Here is a 20,916-nt window from a genome sequence, read left to right on the forward strand (position 1 = left end):
AATCATTCTGAAAGACTTCCTAGCCAAAAGTTGGCTCTAAACTTGCTAAACACCAGGATAAACTACATCCTTAAATGCCAGATCTCCTTATTCCCCCTTCTTCACTCACTTCCTTACTTCTATCAATTTATTTCCCCTGGCTTTCTCTCTAATGTACCATAGGCCTGCTTTTCTCTCACTTCATATTGCATTTCTTGTTTGTATTATAGTAACTTACCTTTAATTTCTCTAAAAAAATTGGCTAAAATTTTTCCAACTATTAAATCATTGTAGTATAACATACATACTCAACCAATTTTTTTATATTATGTTTAATTTGGTATAATTATTTAAAATGTATTTATTATTTATTTTACATTTGTTGACCGGGATTGTCCAACTGAGCTGAAGAGCCCTTTTTCGGCAGTGGCCCGGGGAGAAAAGCTCCAACATATTAAACAATTTTCATTATAAATTAGCATTAAACAGCAATGTTACAGGATTATTACAAGACATTAAGTAGCAATACAATGTTATACAGTGTCAATAATCAGGAGTATAGCAAAACTATTTCAAGACGTATAAAAAGAAATGTCATTAAAATGAATATTGTTTTTGAGGTAAGTGGTTATAAAAACCCAGTTTTATCATAATGTAGTTGCATGAAGGCAAGACAATTACAATAGAATATTTCTCTGAGGCGATTTGCTTAATAGATTTTAGAAGACAGTAGAAAGAGTAGTCAAGGAAGATTAGAGAGAGCTAGTGAGAAGAGTGAGTTAAGGGCAGAAAGTAGATTAAAGTATGAGAAGTAGGGGATGTTTAAGGAAGGACAGTGCAGACAGCATTTGTCTTTTGTATTATCTTTAAAGACTGTAAAAAAATATTACTCTTAAAATGTTCTGCAATACTTTGTAGCTTTTCTCCCCGAGCCTCTGCTGAAAATAGGCTCCTATCAAGTCGGAGCTTCCCAGTAATCAAATGTCAATCAATCAATAAATCAATAAATAAATAAATAAATAAATAAATTTCTTCTGAATCCTTAAGCATAGAGCAATAGTTCAGCCTACTACGAAACTGGCTGTCAATACAGGAGTAATTATCCATAAAGATAACATGAATGTAAGGAGAACACCTCAAATAATACCCTAAGCACAAAATGTATCTAGCACTTGCAGATCCACTTAGGACTGCATCTCTCAAGTCCTGGCAAAACTATAGTGCTCATAATTAGACCAAAATCTCTCATTCCAAACAGATACAGAATGTACATCTAGTAAACAGTAAACCAACTTAAAAGATCTCACAAAACAGCTCACCTGTTTACAAGTTTGTAAGGCAAGCAAGCAATAATGCCCAACAGGGTATGTGTTAATGTGTAATTAATGCCTGCCCAGCAGCTTCGGGCCTCTACACCCCTGGAAGGGCATTAAATTACACATTAACACACACCCTGGAGGGCATTATTGTACTTCGAGAACATGCTCTCTGTAAAACTGTTGTGTTTTACTTATATTTTTATTACTATTTTTTTTTTATAAATTTTTGATGTAAATTAGTTCCTCCACCTAATGTTTCAAAGTTGATATTAAATGGTGTTACAGGAAGCATTTTACATCCAAAATATATCATTTTTAAAAATATCTAGATGTTTGCTTTATTTTTTGGTCCCCTACTGCTAAAAGAGTTTCTTGCTTGTATTGGGGATTGAAGTCACTAAATTATGACATGCATTTCATTTTTAGACTTTATTTCCTTCAAAAAATTTATGCTAACACAAATCCTGTTATTTAACTTACTTTTAAGTATGACATTTAAAATCTGTTCCTATTTTTGAGCCTTTGTTCCCTCTTTATTTCGGGCTTTATCCAGATTTTTTGAGCTAAAAGGTCAAGAGGTACCCAAACCACTTATCTGCTGATGCCAGTATTCCATTTTTCCATCGATCTCATATCACTGTCTATCCCTCTCTCGCACAACCCCCCCACCCACACCCACCCATGCCCACACACCCAAACACTTGCACTTCAGAAAATGCATGCTAACACAAGTCCTATTACTGAAGCATCTTTGTGAGTTTATTTTAACATGAATATGTTCTGTTTTGAGCTTTTGTTCCCCCTTTATTTTAGGTTATATTCAGTTAACTTCACCTAAGAGGCGAGTAGTACGTAAACCTCCTGAATGCTGCTGCTGCCAGCTTTGGCTCGCTTCCACTCTTCACTCTCTCTCTTAGTTACACACACCTTGCTTTCATGTGAGCAAGCATGCATTCACACACAGACAGAAACAAACACATACACACAAACACACACATATTCTTTTTTCTGTGATATTTAGTTTTATACTTGCTAAACCGCAAAAGCGCTGCTTAGCGAGCGTAAAATGGCTTGATCGATCTCTCTTTTGCTCACATGCACGCATACACTTACACACACTTTCTTTTATTTATTTTTTTTACATTTTACACTCGCTAAACAGCAGAAGCACTGCTTGGCAAGCATAAAATAATGTCAGCCGTTATTTTTTTTTCTGTCCGAGCTCCACAGCAGCTTGATATGCTGCCATAAAGAGGCAGACTCATTTTTCACCAGGCATTACTTGTACATTAATACCCGGCTGGAGAATGTTCACTCTCCAAGCAGGGTGCTGATGTACAGTTTTCCCATTCTCTAAACCACAGTAATGAATGCGTTAGTCCACAGACTAGAATATCTACCATCACTAAATTAAAACTCACCATAAAATACATCTGTGCTTCAAACTGAAAACACAATACTTCAGTTTATACATATACTGCACAACACAGAAAACCACTGTCTAACCCTAAACAAAAGCAACTGGCTACTAGTAACAGTCACAATTAAGTTTATGTTAAATCTTCTTAACCTACCTACTACGCAATGAAAACTGCTAGTCCCCTCTAAGGAACAGATTAATAAGAAATAATAACAACTTTTACATATTCAAGAGTGCTCACCACGATGTATATACTGGATTATAAAACACAGCAGTAGATCAAAATGCCTTTTCAAAAAGAGCTACCACATACTATATACACAGGCATTAATGCCCTTCTAGCTTGCCAATATACCAAAACATTTGTTCCCACAGTAAGTCCAGGCTGTTCTTAAAAATATCTAAACTGGTACTTGCTTTAATGTAATTTGGTAGTCTGTTCCATGTATCAGCTGCTCTCTCAGAGAACCAGTTAGTACACTTCTCATTCCTATAGAATCTTCTACACAGGTTGTCTGATGATTCTCTACTACTTTTTGATAACCCCAAACATTCCCAGAGGTAGTTGTCCCTAAATGCCCTATATACCTGAATAAGATCTCCTCTTAAATATCTGTAAGAGACACTGTACAAGTTCAGATATTTTAGTCTTTCATAATAACTTAAATTTTCACATCCATGGATGCCCTTGGTATATTTCTGCTGTAGTCTTTCGAGTTTACTCATGCTTGTTTTCTTATAGGGTTTCCATATTGTTAGTCTGTACTCAAGTCTGGGTCTAATGTAACTAACAAACAATGACTTCATTATGTTTGATTTCCTAGACTTTGCAAATCTTTGTATACAACCCATGGCTCTATAACCATCATTAACCAATTGGTTGACATAATTAGAAAAATTCATAGTTGAATCTACCTATATTCCCAGGTCCATATACGAGTCTACAGTTTCAATCACTGTGCGCTGTATTAAATATTCACTGTTTTTGATGTATTTATCAGCATATTATTCTCCTGTGCCCAAATGGTCAATTTAGTCAAGTTATCTTGCAGACATGCCTTATCTGTAACGCTTGTAATTGGTACACCCGATTTCAGGTAATCTGCATACAGACTGTAGAACACCTCAGATGAAAAAGTAAGGTCTGAAAAAATACAATCTAAACAGGTTAGGGGCTAGGATAGAACCCTGTGGGACACTAACTGTAACCAAGAATTTCACCTGTGCAGTTGCTGTATGATACTTGCCATGTCCTATTTGTAAGCCATACAGCTATCCATATTATCAAGAGTACATCAATACTAGTTGTACTAATTTACTGATCAGTGTTTTGTGTATGACCCTGTCAAATGCTGAAATTAAACCTATGTAAAAATTACATCACAGCACACTTTTTCATTCATAGCTATTATTATACTGTTATAGAACATCACGTTACAGGTGGTACTAGATCTATTTTCAACAGATGCATGCTGATATATGGTTTCAAGTCCCAACCTATCCAGTTCTGACAACAACTTATCCAATATTACCTACTCCATTACTTTTCCACAACATGAAAGTGGACTTAAGGGTCTATAGGATTCTGGGTTTGTCCAATTCCCCTTTCCCTTAAAGACAAGTTTAATAAGCGCATGTCTCCAATCTTGAAGAATCTTGAAGAACTTGTTCCTTTCTTTTTCTGTTTCCTTCTAAACAAACTGGATCCTCAGATGGCTGAATACTTGCATCCAGAATTCCATAGTTCTCCAGGGCATCATCTTGTTTCACAGGGGTTGAATGACCTTTCATTTCCTAAATCTGTTCTATTTGTTCTATTCCTAACATTATTTAGTTCATCAGTCCAGTCATTCTTATATGACACAACAGTTCTCCAAGCCATGCCAATTGCACAAGTGGAACCATCATCATTAAGTTGAGATTTACTTCTAACAATGGCAATCTCTCAAGAAATTAGGAAAACAAAACTTGCATTTATCAACTTAAAGAAAATAAAACACCTAAAGGAAGAATACAAATGTATTGAAGTTTTACTAATCATGGATAATTAGTTCAAGTTGCATAAGAGCATGACTACCCAGAGCGACCTATAACATCAAAAACAAAAACGTCATTAACAATGCAAATGTATACACTACCTGCTTCAATCTACCAATTTCTTTGTGTATACATTTACATTTCTTCAGGGTGTGCTATACTGTGTATGTTTTATGTTAGTGCAGGTTCATATCAGAACTATGCACACTTCAAAACATCCCTACACTCATCTATATGGATTTGTAATTGCCCCATCCACTCCACCATCTACCAACCCCTGCCATAACTCTTTCCATTTCCCAATTTCCATCCTATTCACAGCTGCAGCCTTTTAACATGTATTTTTCTCCACTCCACACATATCTTCCCATCTATTATTTTTTCTCTCTCTTCTCCTATCTACACACAACTGCAACTTCTTCTTATTACTTTATCCTCTTAAATGTACTTAAATGTCTCTTAACTATATCTATTTTACTATGCAAACATTGTTCAGCGTTTAAACAGCTGTATTTACCGTTTTCTCTTTTGAATTGGGTGTAAACTGTAACCCCAAGACACCCTACCTATACAATATTATTAAATTTGTTCATGAACATCTTGCAGCTTTTATTTTGAGCAGATGTATTTTATTTCTTACTTCACTACTATATGTAAATTGTAATTCTAAAATATCTTACCTTTTCAACTGTATCCCATCTGTTCACAATTGTCTTACTTGCTGCAATATTTAAGCTGTAACTCAAGATATTTACCTGTACAATTGTATTCAATTGTGCAATACTGTTTTGTACTTGGAGCCTTTCTCCCCAGGCCTCCACTGAAAATGGGCCACCCTGGCTCACTGGACTATCCCGGTAACCAAATGCCAATAAATAAATAAATAATGCTGTAACAGTAATTATGATGTAAAACACTTATCATTATAAAAACTGTTGCTCATACTATAAGGTACTGTGCATATTCTAGGTTATCTGTTAATCACTCTCAAATGTTAAGTATCACGTGTTGCAGGCTGTGACTGAAAAAGGTCCTTGGACCAGCTCACCCATCCAGTTATTAAATGTTTATAAAATAAGTAAATGTACTTATACAGCAGCAATATAAATCTGGAGAAAAAAAACAGAAAAATCATTATTTCTGTGCATAAAAGTAAACATAACCCTTTTTAATTAAGTTAAATATATACTTACACCTGCAGGAAACAGACTCAAGTAGATTGGCCCAACAGGGAAGAAAGTTCCTTTTCACCTACTGATTTGGGTCTGTTTAATAGGTTACTTCATTATTTTATGGCCCAAGACTATACAGAATACTAGGAACACACAATATTTTGACAAGCAGAAGACAACACACAACCCCACATCACTAATACATTTATAAATAAGCATAAAACATTAAATAAATCCAAACTTTAATCATAAACTTATAATCAAGTCATGGAATAAGATTCATTTCCAAGTTTAATCCATTTGGTTGTAAGGGCCTAAAAATAATAATGAACTTAGTTTCCATTTGCATCAACCTCTGTACGAAATCACCTCCCTGACTATAACATGGCTTGGCCAGAATACTAAAGAATAAACTGCTATCAGAACCAGCATATACAGTGGATATAAAAAGTAAACATACCCCTGTTAAAAATGCCAGGTTTGTGATATAAAAAATGAGATCACAATAAATCATTTCAAAACTTTTTCCCACCTTTAATGTGACCTATAACCTGTACAATTCAATTGAAAAACAAACTAATCTGTTAGGGGAAAAAAATATAAAAAATAAAAAGCGTACAATAAGCTGGTTGCATACGTGTGCACACCCTTAAACTAATACTTTGTTGAAGCAACTTTTGATTTAATTACAACACTTAGTCTTCTTGGGTAGGAGTCTATCAGCATGGCACATCTTGACTTTGCAATATTTGCCCACTCTTCCTTGCAAAAGCACTCCAAATCTGTTAGATTGCGAGGGCATCTCTTGTGCACAGCCCTCTTCAGGTCACCCCACAGATTTTCTATTGGATTTAGGTCTGGGCTCTGGATGGGCCATTCCAAAACTTTTAATTTTCTTCTGATGAAGCCATTCTTTTGTTTATTTGGATGTATGCTTGGGGTCACTGTCGTGTTGAAAGGTGAAATTCCTCGTCATCTTCAGCTTTCTAGCAGACACCTGAAGGTTTTGGGCCAAAAGTGACTGGTATTTGGAATTGTTCCTAATTCCCTCCACCTTGACTAAAGCCCCAGTTCCAGCTGAAGAAAAGCAACCCCAAAGCATGATACTGCCACCACCGTGCTTCACCATGGGGATGATGCTCTTTTGATGATGTGAAGTGTTGTTTTTGCGCCAAACGTATGTTTGGAATTGTGGCCAAAAAGTTCAACCTTGGTCTCAGACCATAACAAATTTTCCCACATGCTTTTGGGAGACTATGTATTGTTTTGCAAATTTTAGCCGGGCCTGGATGTTTTTCTGTGTAAGAACGGGCTTCCGTTTTGCAACCCTATCCCATAGTCCAGACATATGAAGAATATGGGAGATTGTTGTCACATGTAGTACACAACCAGTACTTGCCAGAAATTCCTGCAGGTCTCCCTGACCAGTTTTTGTCTTGTCTTTTCATCAATTTTGGAGGGACATCCAGTTCTTTGCAATGTCACTGTTTTCCCATATTTTCTCCACTTTTTGATGACTGTCTTCACTGTGCTCCATGGTATATCCAATGGTGTGGAAATTTTTTTGTACCCGTCTCCTGACTGATACCTTTCAACAATGAGACCCCTTTGATGCTTTGTAATCTCTCTGTGAACAATGGCTTTTGCTGTACCAGGCAACTGAGTAAATGTCAGGAAAATCCTACTAGGACCACTGAGTAAATGTCAGGAAAATCCTACTAGGACCACTGAATTTTATTTGGGGTTAATCAGTCTCTTTAATTGATGGCAGGTGTGTACCAAGAAGACTGAATGCTGTAATTAAATCAAAAGGTGTTTCAGCAAAGTATTAGTTTAAGGGTGTGCACACTTATGCAATCAGCTTATTGTATTTTTTTATTTTATTTTTTATACTTTTCCCCTAACAGATTTGTTTGTTTTTCAATTGAATTGTACAGGTTATAGGTCACATTAAAGGTGGGAATGATTTATTGTGGTCTCATTTTTTATATCGCAAAAACCTGGCATTTTAACAGGGGTGTGTACACTTTTTATAGCCACTGTACAGAATGGAAATGTTGGGCCACTGGATTATCCAACCTAACATTCCTTACATCCCCCAAATGTTCCAATATCTCTCTCTTAACCACTCTTTTAGTTTGCCCAACATACCACCTGGTTGGTGTACATCCACAATCTATGATGTACACCACTCCACACAAACAACAATTAAACCAACCAACAGCTCTGTAGTTCCTACCATTAATCTTACTAAAGTTTTTGATCCTAATACACACTTTTGCCACATGGAAAGGATCCCAACTGAGTTCCTTTTCCTTGAAATTTTCTTAGATTTAACAATTCCTTCAAATTTAAAAACCTGATGTATGAAAATGTCACCCGCTCATGGTGAATTTTACTTAAGCTCTCATCTTGTCCAACAATGGGCAGAAATCATAACTAATTCCCTCAATATTTTAGAAAAAGGGGAAAACCTGTTGACAAAAAAAAAAAAAAAAAAATCACACCATCTATTTCCATCTTCCTATCCGACCATATTTCATCACCATGGTCCCATGTCCCTTTCTGTATAAGATCATCACTTAAAAACTGCATTTTGTGTTTAATTGGGTTATCTTTGTCTAATATTTACATTTGTTTGATGATCTGAAATATTTAAGTGCGACAAACATGCAAAAAAAAAAAAGAAATCAGGAAGGAGGTAAATACTTCTTCACTGCACTGTATATGCTTGAACTCTGCAGTACTTGCCCGTTATGATGTCTCATTTGCTATGCTGGTATTCTGTGTCCAATGTTATATATGTTTCTATGCAAGGACCAACTTGAGCTGTGTGCAGAAAAGTTCTGGGTCACTGCTCGATGATCTAGGCCATGCCTGGAAACTTTCTATATTCAGTGTAGCTAACTAACCCAAAAACTAAAGCATGCCAACACAGAGCAACTGGTTACTGCAGCTTATCATGGCACTATCCAAAGTGCATCCAGCTACTGAAATGTCAGAAGTAATCACCAAGTATGCAACACCAGCTGGAATGTAAAAGGCATGGCAAGATCTATGACACTGAAGAGATTTAACAGGTTTTCATTCAAGCCTTCCTAATGACACTCAAGCTATAAGGACCAGGAGACCATTTTTTCTACTTCTGCCATACACAGAACTGAATGCAAACAATGCCAGCACTTTTTAAATGAAAAGTAGTTTCCTGCAACTGAAGAGTGAAGAATTGTATGTGTGCTTTCAAACAGCCAGACGGGACACCGGTGAAAAAATGGAAGTTAACAAAGTTAGCCTTTACAATGTCTTTAGTATAGTGATAGATTTCTGCCAAAGCTGCTGCCTCAGACCATCTGCCTGCAGTGCTGGCAGCTGTCTACCAGCTAGTAACAAGCTTATGAGTAAGAAGAGCTGCTGCTTTTGAGGGAGGCAAAGCACAGTGATCACTAGCTGGAGGCTCTGCCTTTATTCATTCCTTCCTTCATTCGGTTAACTGGGCAAATGGGCTGGTCAGAAGATCCTTTCAGCCACAACCTCAGTCTCAAGGCAGCAACAACAGATAGTAGACTAGAGCGTTCAAGAAGATAATATTTACACATAAACTGTTCTCAACAGTTATAGGTGTATCACAAAACTTAAATTACATATGTACATAGTGATGAATACGAGTACACCTGAAATCTGTCTACCTGACAGCTATTAGTTGCGCTAATTTCAGCCCGACTGACAAAAAGTCAAAAGAAGATGGTCTCTGCAAGTAGAAAATTGAAGATTACTGTTTGTGTACATAGTAAAAAACATTAATCTGTACTGAGCAAGAATTTATGTGCCATCTTGTTAAGAGACCAAGCAAATCTGACAAAAGTATTAGCATGTATCACTGAAAAGTGAATTTATACTTATTTAACAAATGTGCCTTTAGCTGGTTTTGAACTTGAGGGAGTTCAGTGAGCGCCTGAAGTTCTGAAGGGAGAGGTCCATAGTGTGTTGGCTGCTTTACATATGCTTCCTCTGAGGTAGCTTAAGTATGTGAGGGTCTTTGTAACTGTGAACTTGACTGGATCTTTAAATAACTGGTATCACTAATAAAAGGAAGTTTCTTTAAAGGTGGACACAACAATTTGAGTGTGTGTGTATTCAAAATAAATAAAGCTCTGGTTTTAACCAGCAGTTTTTCACTATAGTTATGCAGTGATGTTCATCCCTACATGAAAGGCTGATAAATCTTACTATGTTGTTTTCTGATGTCCTCAGTGGTAATTTGATGGGAAATGAGAGAAATGAGGGGCACAACATACTCAGCCCTAGGCAGGAGTATATTTTTTGCCTTATAGAAGGTTCTATCATAAGTCCAGTCAAGTAGTAGCCTCCACCAATGGCTAAGTGCATTGCATATCAAACTACAGTAATAGTTTGGGGAGGAATTGTGTGATGCTGAAATTGTAGTTTACTAACAGCAACATCTAGAAGACAAAAGGAGGGTGTTTCAGCTGGTAAAGCCACAATAATACCCCATTAATTTAACTCGAAAGACTCTGAACAAATTACTTTCTTTTGAATGACTGGAACAGAAAGGCTTTTAAGAGTAACATGCCACATATTCATAAGTGGGACCCCCCCCCCCCAGAGGCAAACCAGAGGCTTTTACCAATATGGTAGAAGTACACAAAGGAAACTAAGGTGGAGAGGGGACAAGGGCACTACTAGTAACTGGTGACTCCAACCTAGTGGAGGGGAATGTATGAACAAGAGAATGAAGCAGCGTGTAAGGATGCATACAAAAGGCTGTAGATAATGGCAGGAGGAGATATCACCCCAAATGGGGAAGCATGGGGGGACAGGACAAAAGGAAATTTGCAAAATAAAGAGTAGCCAAAACACCAACATAAAGAATAACAAAAAGTGAAGGAAACTACTTTGAACTGACAGAAAATCCGTTTTACTTACAGAGGTCCTGGGGCTAAATGCTTAGTGTTGTGAGACATGCTGCACAGAACAGTTTTTCAGACCCGCACCAACCTAGAGAAAAAAAAAAAAGGTTATTTTCCAGAGTACTATTTTATTCAAATAATGTTCTAAATACAGTTATAATAGAAATGATTTATCATAAAGTATTTACTGTGGTTAGGCATACCTTTATTCTAGCAGTTTCAATAACACTGTCTCTTTTCATTTATGTGTCAAGTCATTTATCTATAATTCATTCATGCTCTGCCCATAAATTATTATACTTCTCTGACAACTTTTCATAATCTGCAGCTATTAACTGAATGTGACCCCCCATATGAACTTAAGGCATCAGCAAGCATATCGGTGGATACTTCAAAAATGAAAAAAAACAAAACAGATTCAGTAGTTCAAGGTCCCTGCAGTAACTAGCAAATTCTAAAATAAAAATCTCATAATTAATGGTGATTCAGGCATGAAAGTTGATTCTTTTTTTAGATATAACTTTGGAATTGAGAATTTGTGACAAACTTTTTGAAAGTAGGGTACACAGGAAAAGAACATTTTCCAATAATCAGCTACATTTTAGAAGCCATCATCCCCTCTTCATTAAATGTAATATCCCTAGGGGTCAGTTTATAACAGCCTCTAGGTTAACTTCAAAGGTCTCTGATTTTTTGGATGAAATTAGGTTAATTACAAGGCTATGTCAACAAAGAAGGTATGATGTGAACTTTTTAATAAAAAACATCCAAGGAGATTTTGGGTAAAAAGAACAAACATTTTCCGCCCATTTTATTAAACCCTTAGTTAAGTCTATTGTTAATACAGACCTGAGTACTTTTGGCAAGCATTACCCTGTTTGTGCATTAGACATGTTCACTGATAGTTATTTCATCCAAAAAGTTATTAAGAGCAACTGGAATATTATTAAAGGAAACAAAGAATTATTTAAAGTGGTGGGTCCTGAACCAAAGTTTGTTTATAAAAAGAACGTTAGTAAAAAAAACTTGTTGCAATATGACACCAGTGTTTTGGCTACGTACAATAATGACAAGGCTAAGGGAACATATAAATGTAATTCTTGCTCTATTTGTCGATTTACTTATGAAGGACTCTATATATTGGTTTTCCACATAAAGATACAACTTCTGGTAGTTGTGAGCATTTTGTCAGTCCAGAGGTGTAATACATGTTGGTATTTGTTCACAGTGTTCAACATTTTATATTGGTATGACTATGAGGTCCCTACAAAAACGGATAAAAGAGCACCTGTATTCCATCAAAGTTATGGATGTGACAAATGCCTTATATAAACATTTGGAAGTTTGTTTAGGAGTTTTTTTTTTTGTTTTTATTTTCTAGATAATACACATTTAGATAAAAGAGGAGGGGATTTTTAAAAACAGACTAACAAAAGGAAACTGAATGGCAGCTGTAACTGAAGGCAGACTGTCTTCCAGGACTGAACGAAGCTATTAACATTAAATGTTTTTTTTTTTTTTTTTTTTTTTTTAAATATGAGGTGAATGTTATTAGTTAATGAGCTGATTACATTAAATTATTGGGAAAAGGTTTTTATTTGTTAAAGGTTTGACTCTAATGATGTAATGTGATTGTAGTATTAGTTCTGATGAAGTCTGATACTTGGTGGACGAAAGCAGTGAATAAAGACGTTTTTACTCTAAATCCTTGGGTTGTCCATTCCTGTGGTCGATTCCTTGCTTGTTGGTTCATATCATCAGTGGAATTTGATTTTATTTTTTCCACCTGAACACTACTTTGGTCAAAAATCCCATAAAGACATAAGTATATCTCAAGTGCAACTTCTCTGAAATTTAATTGGTTCTGCAATTCCAAACATATTAACTGTATTCTTGTTTTTCATTCTGAAAGTTATCTGTACTACTACTACTGTTCTTTCGTTACTCAAGTAAACTGACTTGTCTATGACGCAGCTTCATTTGTGATGACTTTACAATGCATACCCATTGTCATACTCTCACTGTAGAATATAAAATACTGCATGCATTAAGGCTGTAAATTATGCTATGCAACTCCAGCTAGATACCTTTGTCAACTACAGTAGTTAATCTGAGCAGTTAATTTTTTTATCTGTTCACTTCATATTTGTAAGTATCTGTACAATCTACTGACTTGTCAGTCACTACTTGTTTTATAAGCTGCACTGCATTATCACTGCAGGTTTTTATCTGGAGGATTACTTCCAGAGACCAAACTTAAAAAGGGACTTCCCAGTTAAACGTTCCTGGTTAACAGATGTAAAAATTAGTATACTTAAGATACTTCCTCTTCCAACATTCAAACACGTCCCCAGTATTGTTTTCATGAATTACTATAGCTTTACCATACCTACTGTTCATCACATCATCCAGACTAAATATCTAATCTCATGCCACATAAATGTCCTCTATTTCCTTTCGCCTCTCTAGTTACCACTCTATTTATTAAAAACACACAGACTTAAGATACTGCCTCACAAACTGTACACAGCATTCCAGATGCAGCCTTACATACTCCTGCATACGAACAAATCATTTATATATCCCATGTAAGTGTACCCAACCATTTTGCCCACCTTCCTACTGTTTTTTCATAATTCCACAATGGGCACAGCAATTTTATTTTAATAATTTCTTTTAATACCTATTTTTTGCCATTTTACTAAACATGATTCCACATGTACATTTTTTCTTCACACTACTCAAAATGCATTACTGCTCCTCTTGTATTTCTGCTTACCTGCTTCTGACCTCAAAACCAACCTACCAAGGCTTTTTTGTTAACCAATTTCAAAGCTTTTATCACTTCACTTTCTTTGACAATACCTGGTAAATAGTACTTCCAGGCTTAGATGCGAGGCAATCAGTTTCATATTCTAAACGGCTGGTAAACTTTTCAGTCAAAACTCATATTTTAGAAGCACAGCACTAATGTGGTATCCAGAACATTGTTACTGACAATTATCCACACAGCTGAAGATGAACCCTGAACTAAACCTGCTATTGCAGAAATACAAGTTTATGTCAGGGACTGGTGGCATTAGAGGGTCTAAATGCTACCCATCTAGGACAATGACTCCCTGAGGTAATTTAGCATGCTGCTTTTACATACAAACACGTCAACAAAAGAAAGGTGCAACATTAGCTGTGGCATAGATAATGTCCACAGTTTAGCTAGGAGGCTTAAAAAAGGAGAAATATTAATGAAAACAAGAAATTAACCTATGGTTACGGATAGTGAATCGTGGCACTGATATGGATATTGAAGCAGAACTCCTTCCCCTTGTATTAGTAAAAGTTTCATTAACCATGCCAAGAGCTGATCTATACGTCAAGAAGGATGCATCTGTAGAAAAGACACAACTAAACTTTGTTTATAAGGGATCACAGGCAGAAGCTATTCAAAAAAATCAAACCTCTCTCTTACGAAATGACAATGTTGTTGTTTGTCTTTTGGCTTTTCCTGGTTAGGGGTCGCCACAGCAGGACCCCGGTCCGCTAATGATTGGCAGTTGTTTTTTTATGTTGTCGAATTGCCAGCCCAACGTCCAACCTTCAACGAAGGCACGCCCATTCAACGCATGTACAATATTGGAGAAAAACAGGATCCCCAAAAAATGAATGAAATTCTAGATAAACACTGACTGTGACATATCTTAAAACTGACAGGTTGTATGTCAAGAGATTTGAACTTCCTCATGAAAAACTAGACTACTGAGCTTGATAAATGAACTCTTCGTGTTTTCATGAAATATACCCTCTGATGGAAAAGGTTCTCTGTTTCTATATTGAAAGGTTCTATGTCAGCTCATATACCTTTCTCTTGATTGTATTAAGCTACTCATCCTGAATGTATGAAAGATATCTCCAGTGTAACCCACCCTAAGTTGTAAAAGCCTCTCAGTTTCTATATTGTAAATTTTTTTCAGCGATACAAGATTGTAATATTTGTATATGTTTATACACTAGTCTACTGTATTTCCAAGTCCATAGGAATTGTATAACTGAAACTAAATACCTTATTGTAACCTTGCTAATTGTTTTTGGAGGTTTCCTCCCCAGGACTCCATTGAAAACAGGTTCTTTTGGCCCAATGGACTATCCTGGTAAACCAACTGCAAATAAATAAATTTCAGCTTGATACAAATAATCATCACTCAAAGATGTGAATAATCAACTCTTAGTCACCATTGTGCTGAATACCTAAAAATTCTGATAACACGCTGCCATCATTAGTGGGAAACTATCATTATTTAAGATGTGAAATACATAGTGAGGAGGTTTGTCATATTCTGAATTGGGAAAGGGGTGGTTTATAATATCCTCTAACATGGAGAGAGGACAGTTTTGCTAAATCACTAAAGTCACTGTCATACTTTACTACTGAAACAGCAGAAAGAGACATCAAACTGTCATTACAGGTTTAGCTTGGGATTAATTGGTAGCAAGATATGGGACAAAGCGATATTTGCAAACCCAGGTAGATAAATAAGTCAGAAGTTAAAGTTACATTGATAAAGGATGTAAAATGATGATCAGCATGAAAAAAAAAAATGCTCAGTGTTCAGCTAATACTAACAACAAAATTCATCATCATCTTCTTCTGGCTGTTCCCGTTAGGGGTTGCCACAGCGGATCATCTGTTTCCATTTCTTCCTGTCCTCTGCATCTTGCTCTGTCACACCAACCACGTGCACATCCTCTCTTATCACATCCATAAACCTTGTCTTATGTCTTCCTCTTTTCCTATTACCTGGTAGCTTCATCCTTAGCATCTTTTTCCCAATATACTCAGCATCCCTCCTCAGCACATGTCCAAACCAACGTAATCTTGCATCTCTGACCGTCTCCAAACCTTCCAACCTGGGCTGACCCTCTAATATACTTATTCCTAATCCTGCCCACCCTCGTCACACCCAGTGCAAATCTTAACATCTTTAACTCTGCCACATCCAGCTCTAACTCCTGCCTTTTTGTCAATGCCATTGTCTCAAACCCATATAACATAGCTGGTCTCACTACCCACTTGTAGACCTTCGCTTTCAATCTTACTGGTACTCGTCTGTCACAAATCACTCCTGACACTCTTCTCCACCCACTCCATCCTGCCTGTACTCTCTTCCTCACCTCTCTTCCACACTCACCATTACTCTAAACTACTGATCCCAAGTATTTAAACTCATCCACCTTCGCCACCTCTACTCATTGCATCCTCACCATTCCTCTATCCTCCTTCTCATTCACACACATATATTCTGTCTCAGTCCTGCTGACCTTCATTCCTCTTCTCTCTAGAGCATATCTCCATCTCTCCAGGGTCTCCTCCACCTGTTCCCTACTCTCACTACAGATCACAATGTCATCTGCAAAAATCATAGTACACAGGGACTCCTGTCTGATCTTGTCTGTCAAACCTGTCCATCACCATTGCAAATAAGAAACGGCTCAGAGCTGATCCTTGATGTAATCCCACATCCACCTTAAACGCATCCGTCACTCCCACCGCAGACCTCACCGCAGTCACACTACCCTCATACATATCCTGTACCACTCTTACATACTTCTCTGACACTCCCGACTTCCTCACACAATATCACAACTCCTCTCTAGGCACCCTGTCATGTGCTTTCTTTAAGTCTACAAAAACACAATGCGGCTCCATCCGACCTTCTCTGTACTTCTCCATCAACACTCTCAGAGCAAACATTGCATCTGTAGTGCTCTTTCCCAGCATGAAACCGTACTGCTGATCACCAATCATCACGTCCCTTCTTAAAATAGCTTCCACTACTCTTTCTCATAACTTCATGCTGCGACTGACCAATTTAATCCCTCTGTAGTTACTACAGCTCTGCACATCACCCTTATTCTTAAAAATCGGTACCAAAACACTTTTCTCTGTTCCTCAGGCATCCTCTCACTTTCCAAAATTTCATAAAACAATCTGGTTAAAAACTCCACTGCCATTTTGCCTAAACACCTCCATGCTTCCACAGGTATGTCATCTGGACCAACAGCCTTTCCATTCTTCATCCTCTTCATAACTATCCTTAATTCCTCCTTGCTAATCCATTGTACTTTCTGATTCACTATCCCTACATCATCCAACCCTCTCTCCCTCTCATTCTCTTCATTCATCAATCCCTCAAAGTACTCTTTTCATCTGCTCAACACACTCTCCTCGCTTGTAAGTAGGTTTCCCTCATTATCCTTTATCAACTTTACCTGCTGCACATCTTTCCTAGCTCAGTCTCTTTGTCTAGCCAATTGGTACAGGTCCTTTTCTCCCTCCTTAGTGTCCAACCTTTCATACAACTCTTCATATGCCTTATCCTTAGCCACCTCTCTCTTTGCCATGCACCTTGTCTCCTTATACTCCTGTCTACTTTCTTCATCTCTATGACAATCCCACTTCTTCTTTGCCAACTTCTTTCTCTGTATACCCTCCTGTACTTCCTCATTCCACCACCATGTCTCCCTTGTCGTCCTTCCTCTGTCCAGATGTCATACCAAGCACCTTTCTAGCCATCTCCCTTACTAGCTTTGCTGTAGTTATTGGTAATTCTTCACTGCCACCCAGTGCCTGTCTTAACTCTTCCCTGAACTCCACCTCACAATTACCCTTTTTCAATTTCCACCATTTGATCCTTGCTGCTGCCCTCACACTCCTCCTCCTCTTCTTGACCACCAAAGTCATCTTACAAACCGCCATGCTATGCTGCCTAACTACACTTTCCCCGGTCACCACTTTACAGTCTCCAATCTCCTTCAAACTGGCCCTCCTACATAAGATATAATCCACCTGTGTGCATCTTCCTCCACTCTTGTATGTCACCCTATGCTCCTTCCTCTTGTTAAAATATGCATTCACCACAGCCATGTCCATCCTTTTCGCAAAATCCACTACCATCTGACCTTTTGCATTCCTCTGTTTAACACCATACCTACCCATCACTTCCTCATCCCCTCTGTTCCCTTCACCAACAGGCCCATTGAAATCTGCTCCAATCACCACTCTCTCACCCTTGGGTACAGTCATCACCACTTCATCCAACTCATTCCAAAACTTTTCTTTCTCGTCCATCGCACACCCAACTTGTGCAGCATATGCACTACCAACATTCATCATTACACCATCAATTTCCAGCTTCATAAACATCACTCTATCCGACACTCTTTTCACCTCCAAAACACTCTTAGCATACTTTTCCTTCAGGATAACTCCTACGCCATTTCTCCTCCCATCCACACCATGATAAAACAATTTGAACCCACCTCCAACACACCTAGCCTTAGCCACTGGGGATGCACAAGCCAGTGCATTTCTTTGTGCCGGTCCCAAGCCCGGATAAATGGGAAGGGTTGCGTCAAAAAAGGCATCCAGCATAAAACTTGGCCAAATCATTCATGAGGACACCAGTAAATATTTACTACCAACAAAATTCAAATAACTATAAATTCTATCTCTAGATTCATTAACTACTTCCCCAACTGCAGCACCAAGCATCACCCTACAAAAACTCAACTGGCTATCAGTAACAGATTTGTCCTGCATTCTGTTATCTGTTCTTACCTTCAAGATACTGAATAATACAATCTGCCCTTAACTGGATATAGATTACACATTAATTTGCCCTCTATTCTATTAGGAGTCATCAGAATAATGCTATGACTCTAGTAACCCCCCTTCCCCAAATTTAGGCTGACTGCTGCAAAAATGCTTTTTGTATATTCTAACTCGATCCACCTCCCCAAAGAACTCATGCAAATCACAGAATACTCATCTTTCAGTTAGAAAATAGTAGAACATCGTAAAGACGAGTTCAAGTTAACAACACACCTCTAAGCTAATAAATTAACAATATGAGTGTAAGACATACTTATATGTAATCCTACAAATATACTTCAGGAGGTAGAACTATCCTGTGGTGACTCTGTTATCACACCATTTCAAAGCACAAAAAGATCTGGAACAAATTATTTAGTCAAATCACTCCATTAACATAACTAGCTCACAATCATCAAATCACACCATTATAAACTTTTTCTCTGTCCACTCAAAAAAAAAAACACCGATTCCCACAAGAGCAGCCAGCCAGACCAGGTCTTGGAAACACTGGGAACAATGAACACTATTAGAAGGGTATTCACCACCCATACAAACACACAAAGCTACAGAAAGACAAAGGCAGGCCAGAACAGGATACCACAAATATAAGGGCAATTTGGAATATATCAACTGCTTTAACAGTCAGGGAGGAGAGGCAAATAAAAACACTCAGAAACAATATTCAAAGAACTTTATTTCTCTTTTTTGGTCATAACGTGTTAAAAATACTGTCAGACTTCCAATGATAAAGTAGTGTGTGTGTGTGTGTGTGTATATATATATATATATATATATATATATATATATATATATATATATATATACACACACACACACACACACACACATATATATTTTTTAAGGCAATAATGTAACGTCACTGATTTTCAAATGCTCACCCATAAAATACAAATTCTAACCATCTCACAGATACTAGACATACCATCTTACATATGTGTCAGTGCCTAAGTTTGCATCTCAATTATGCTGAGATCATGCAGTGTTAGTGATTTCCAAAATCAGTAAAATACAAATTCTGACAATCTCGCCAATACTAGAAATACCATCTTGGATACGGGTCAATATCTAAGCTTGAAACTCAGTAATGCTGAGATCAAAATCAATAACCCAAAGAGGCTGGAGCAGGGAAAGATGACCATGTCATCAGCACCCCAACCATACATCTCAGCTTATTTGCTCAAGAATTCTGGACAAAAAGGACACGTTTGAAATATTATCGCTTCACTTAGTAAGTTAATACAGCAACATGTTTTACAACGAGATGTATTCCCTGATCAGTAAGTATGAAGCTCTAATGTCTGGCACTGCTGATAGGGATTTACCAGAAAGAAAAAAAAATACAGGTAAAATATAAGACAAAAACGGGACATTCGGAAAATTCTGGATACTTGAGAGGCAGGATATCCAGCAACAAATACGGGAAATATATAAAGTATTGAACACCCTTCCCCCATGCAAAAATTTAACGAAAACAATAAAGCTTAATTTTCTCACACAATATTTTAACTACGTTGTATGTTCTGCCAAAGCACTTCAAAATAAAGCATACTGAAAAAAGATAACAAAGGCACAAAATCATGAGTACTAGTGCCTTCCAATCTGGACATTATACTTATCATGCCATTAAGCAGTTATACTTTTCACACCCTATAGTTTTCATTTTTGTCAGATTTGTTTTAGGTACTGCATGACAAATATACTTTGCATCAACCTAATAAAGAAAAAAATCTGAACTAGTCGCTATAATACTAACCAAATCCACTTACTTGATTCCGACTGGTTTCACCTACTAGAAATAGAATTACTTTCCTATCATTTATAAAACGGAAAAATACCCCATCACGCCGGAAGCGCAACAAATAAATGGTTCGGCAGCTGTTAGGTACGTCTCTTGACAAACTCACACTTCGGGTTAGGTTTTGTTTTATCATCTCTTTGTTGTTTTTTTACTCGATATTTTTATTGTTTCGGTCCGGTACCCTATTCAGAGTGCGTGTTGTTTGTTTACAATCTACCCCTTAAAGCTCAACAGAGCTGTCACGTTAAATTCAGGGACAACTGTATCAATTTCATTGTCTCATGCACACAGCTCCCGTCTTTAACAAATTTGTAGACTGAATAAAGCACTCAAAATAATCCCTTTTTAAAATATAGTAAATATAATGTTTCACTCACTGTGATTTCATATAAGTTATGTTGGTGTCCATTATGTGGATATTGATCATGATCATATTTTGACTAGGAAGTTGTGAAACTGTCCAGATTTTCGCAGAATGTTCGGATTTTTTACTCATATTTTTGGTCTAGTACTCAAAAAAATGTGTTTATCTGGCAATCAGTGTGGATTGAATTCACTAAATAAGGACATATTTGAGTTTCAGACTTTATACCC

The 20,916-nt window shown here is 37.1% G+C and overlaps 1 protein-coding gene across 3 annotated transcripts in view; it reads right to left on the bottom strand.

Annotated features, from left to right (window-relative positions):
* The window catches only part of HMG20B (high mobility group 20B), a 197,150-nt gene extending 176,760 nt beyond the window's left edge, over positions 1-20,390 (bottom strand). For 2 of the 3 annotated variants that reach the window (XM_044054088.1, XM_044054090.1), the window contains exons 1-2: positions 20,291-20,390; positions 10,872-10,943 (exon numbers count right to left, since the gene is read on the bottom strand). In XM_044054088.1, coding sequence (XP_043910023.1) covers positions 10,872-10,909 — 38 coding nt within the window. In that variant the 5' untranslated portion in view covers positions 10,910-10,943; positions 20,291-20,390. Of the gene's footprint in view, positions 1-10,871; positions 10,944-20,277 lie in introns of all 3 variants that reach the window. The other variant, XM_044054089.1, reaches the window with a different exon arrangement.
* Between the last annotated feature and the right edge of the window lie 526 nt (positions 20,391-20,916).

This window comes from Protopterus annectens, chromosome 13.part0, assembly GCF_019279795.1.
Source record: "Protopterus annectens isolate FY-2018-M chromosome 13.part0, PAN1.0, whole genome shotgun sequence".
NCBI lineage: Eukaryota > Metazoa > Chordata > Ceratodontiformes > Protopteridae > Protopterus > Protopterus annectens.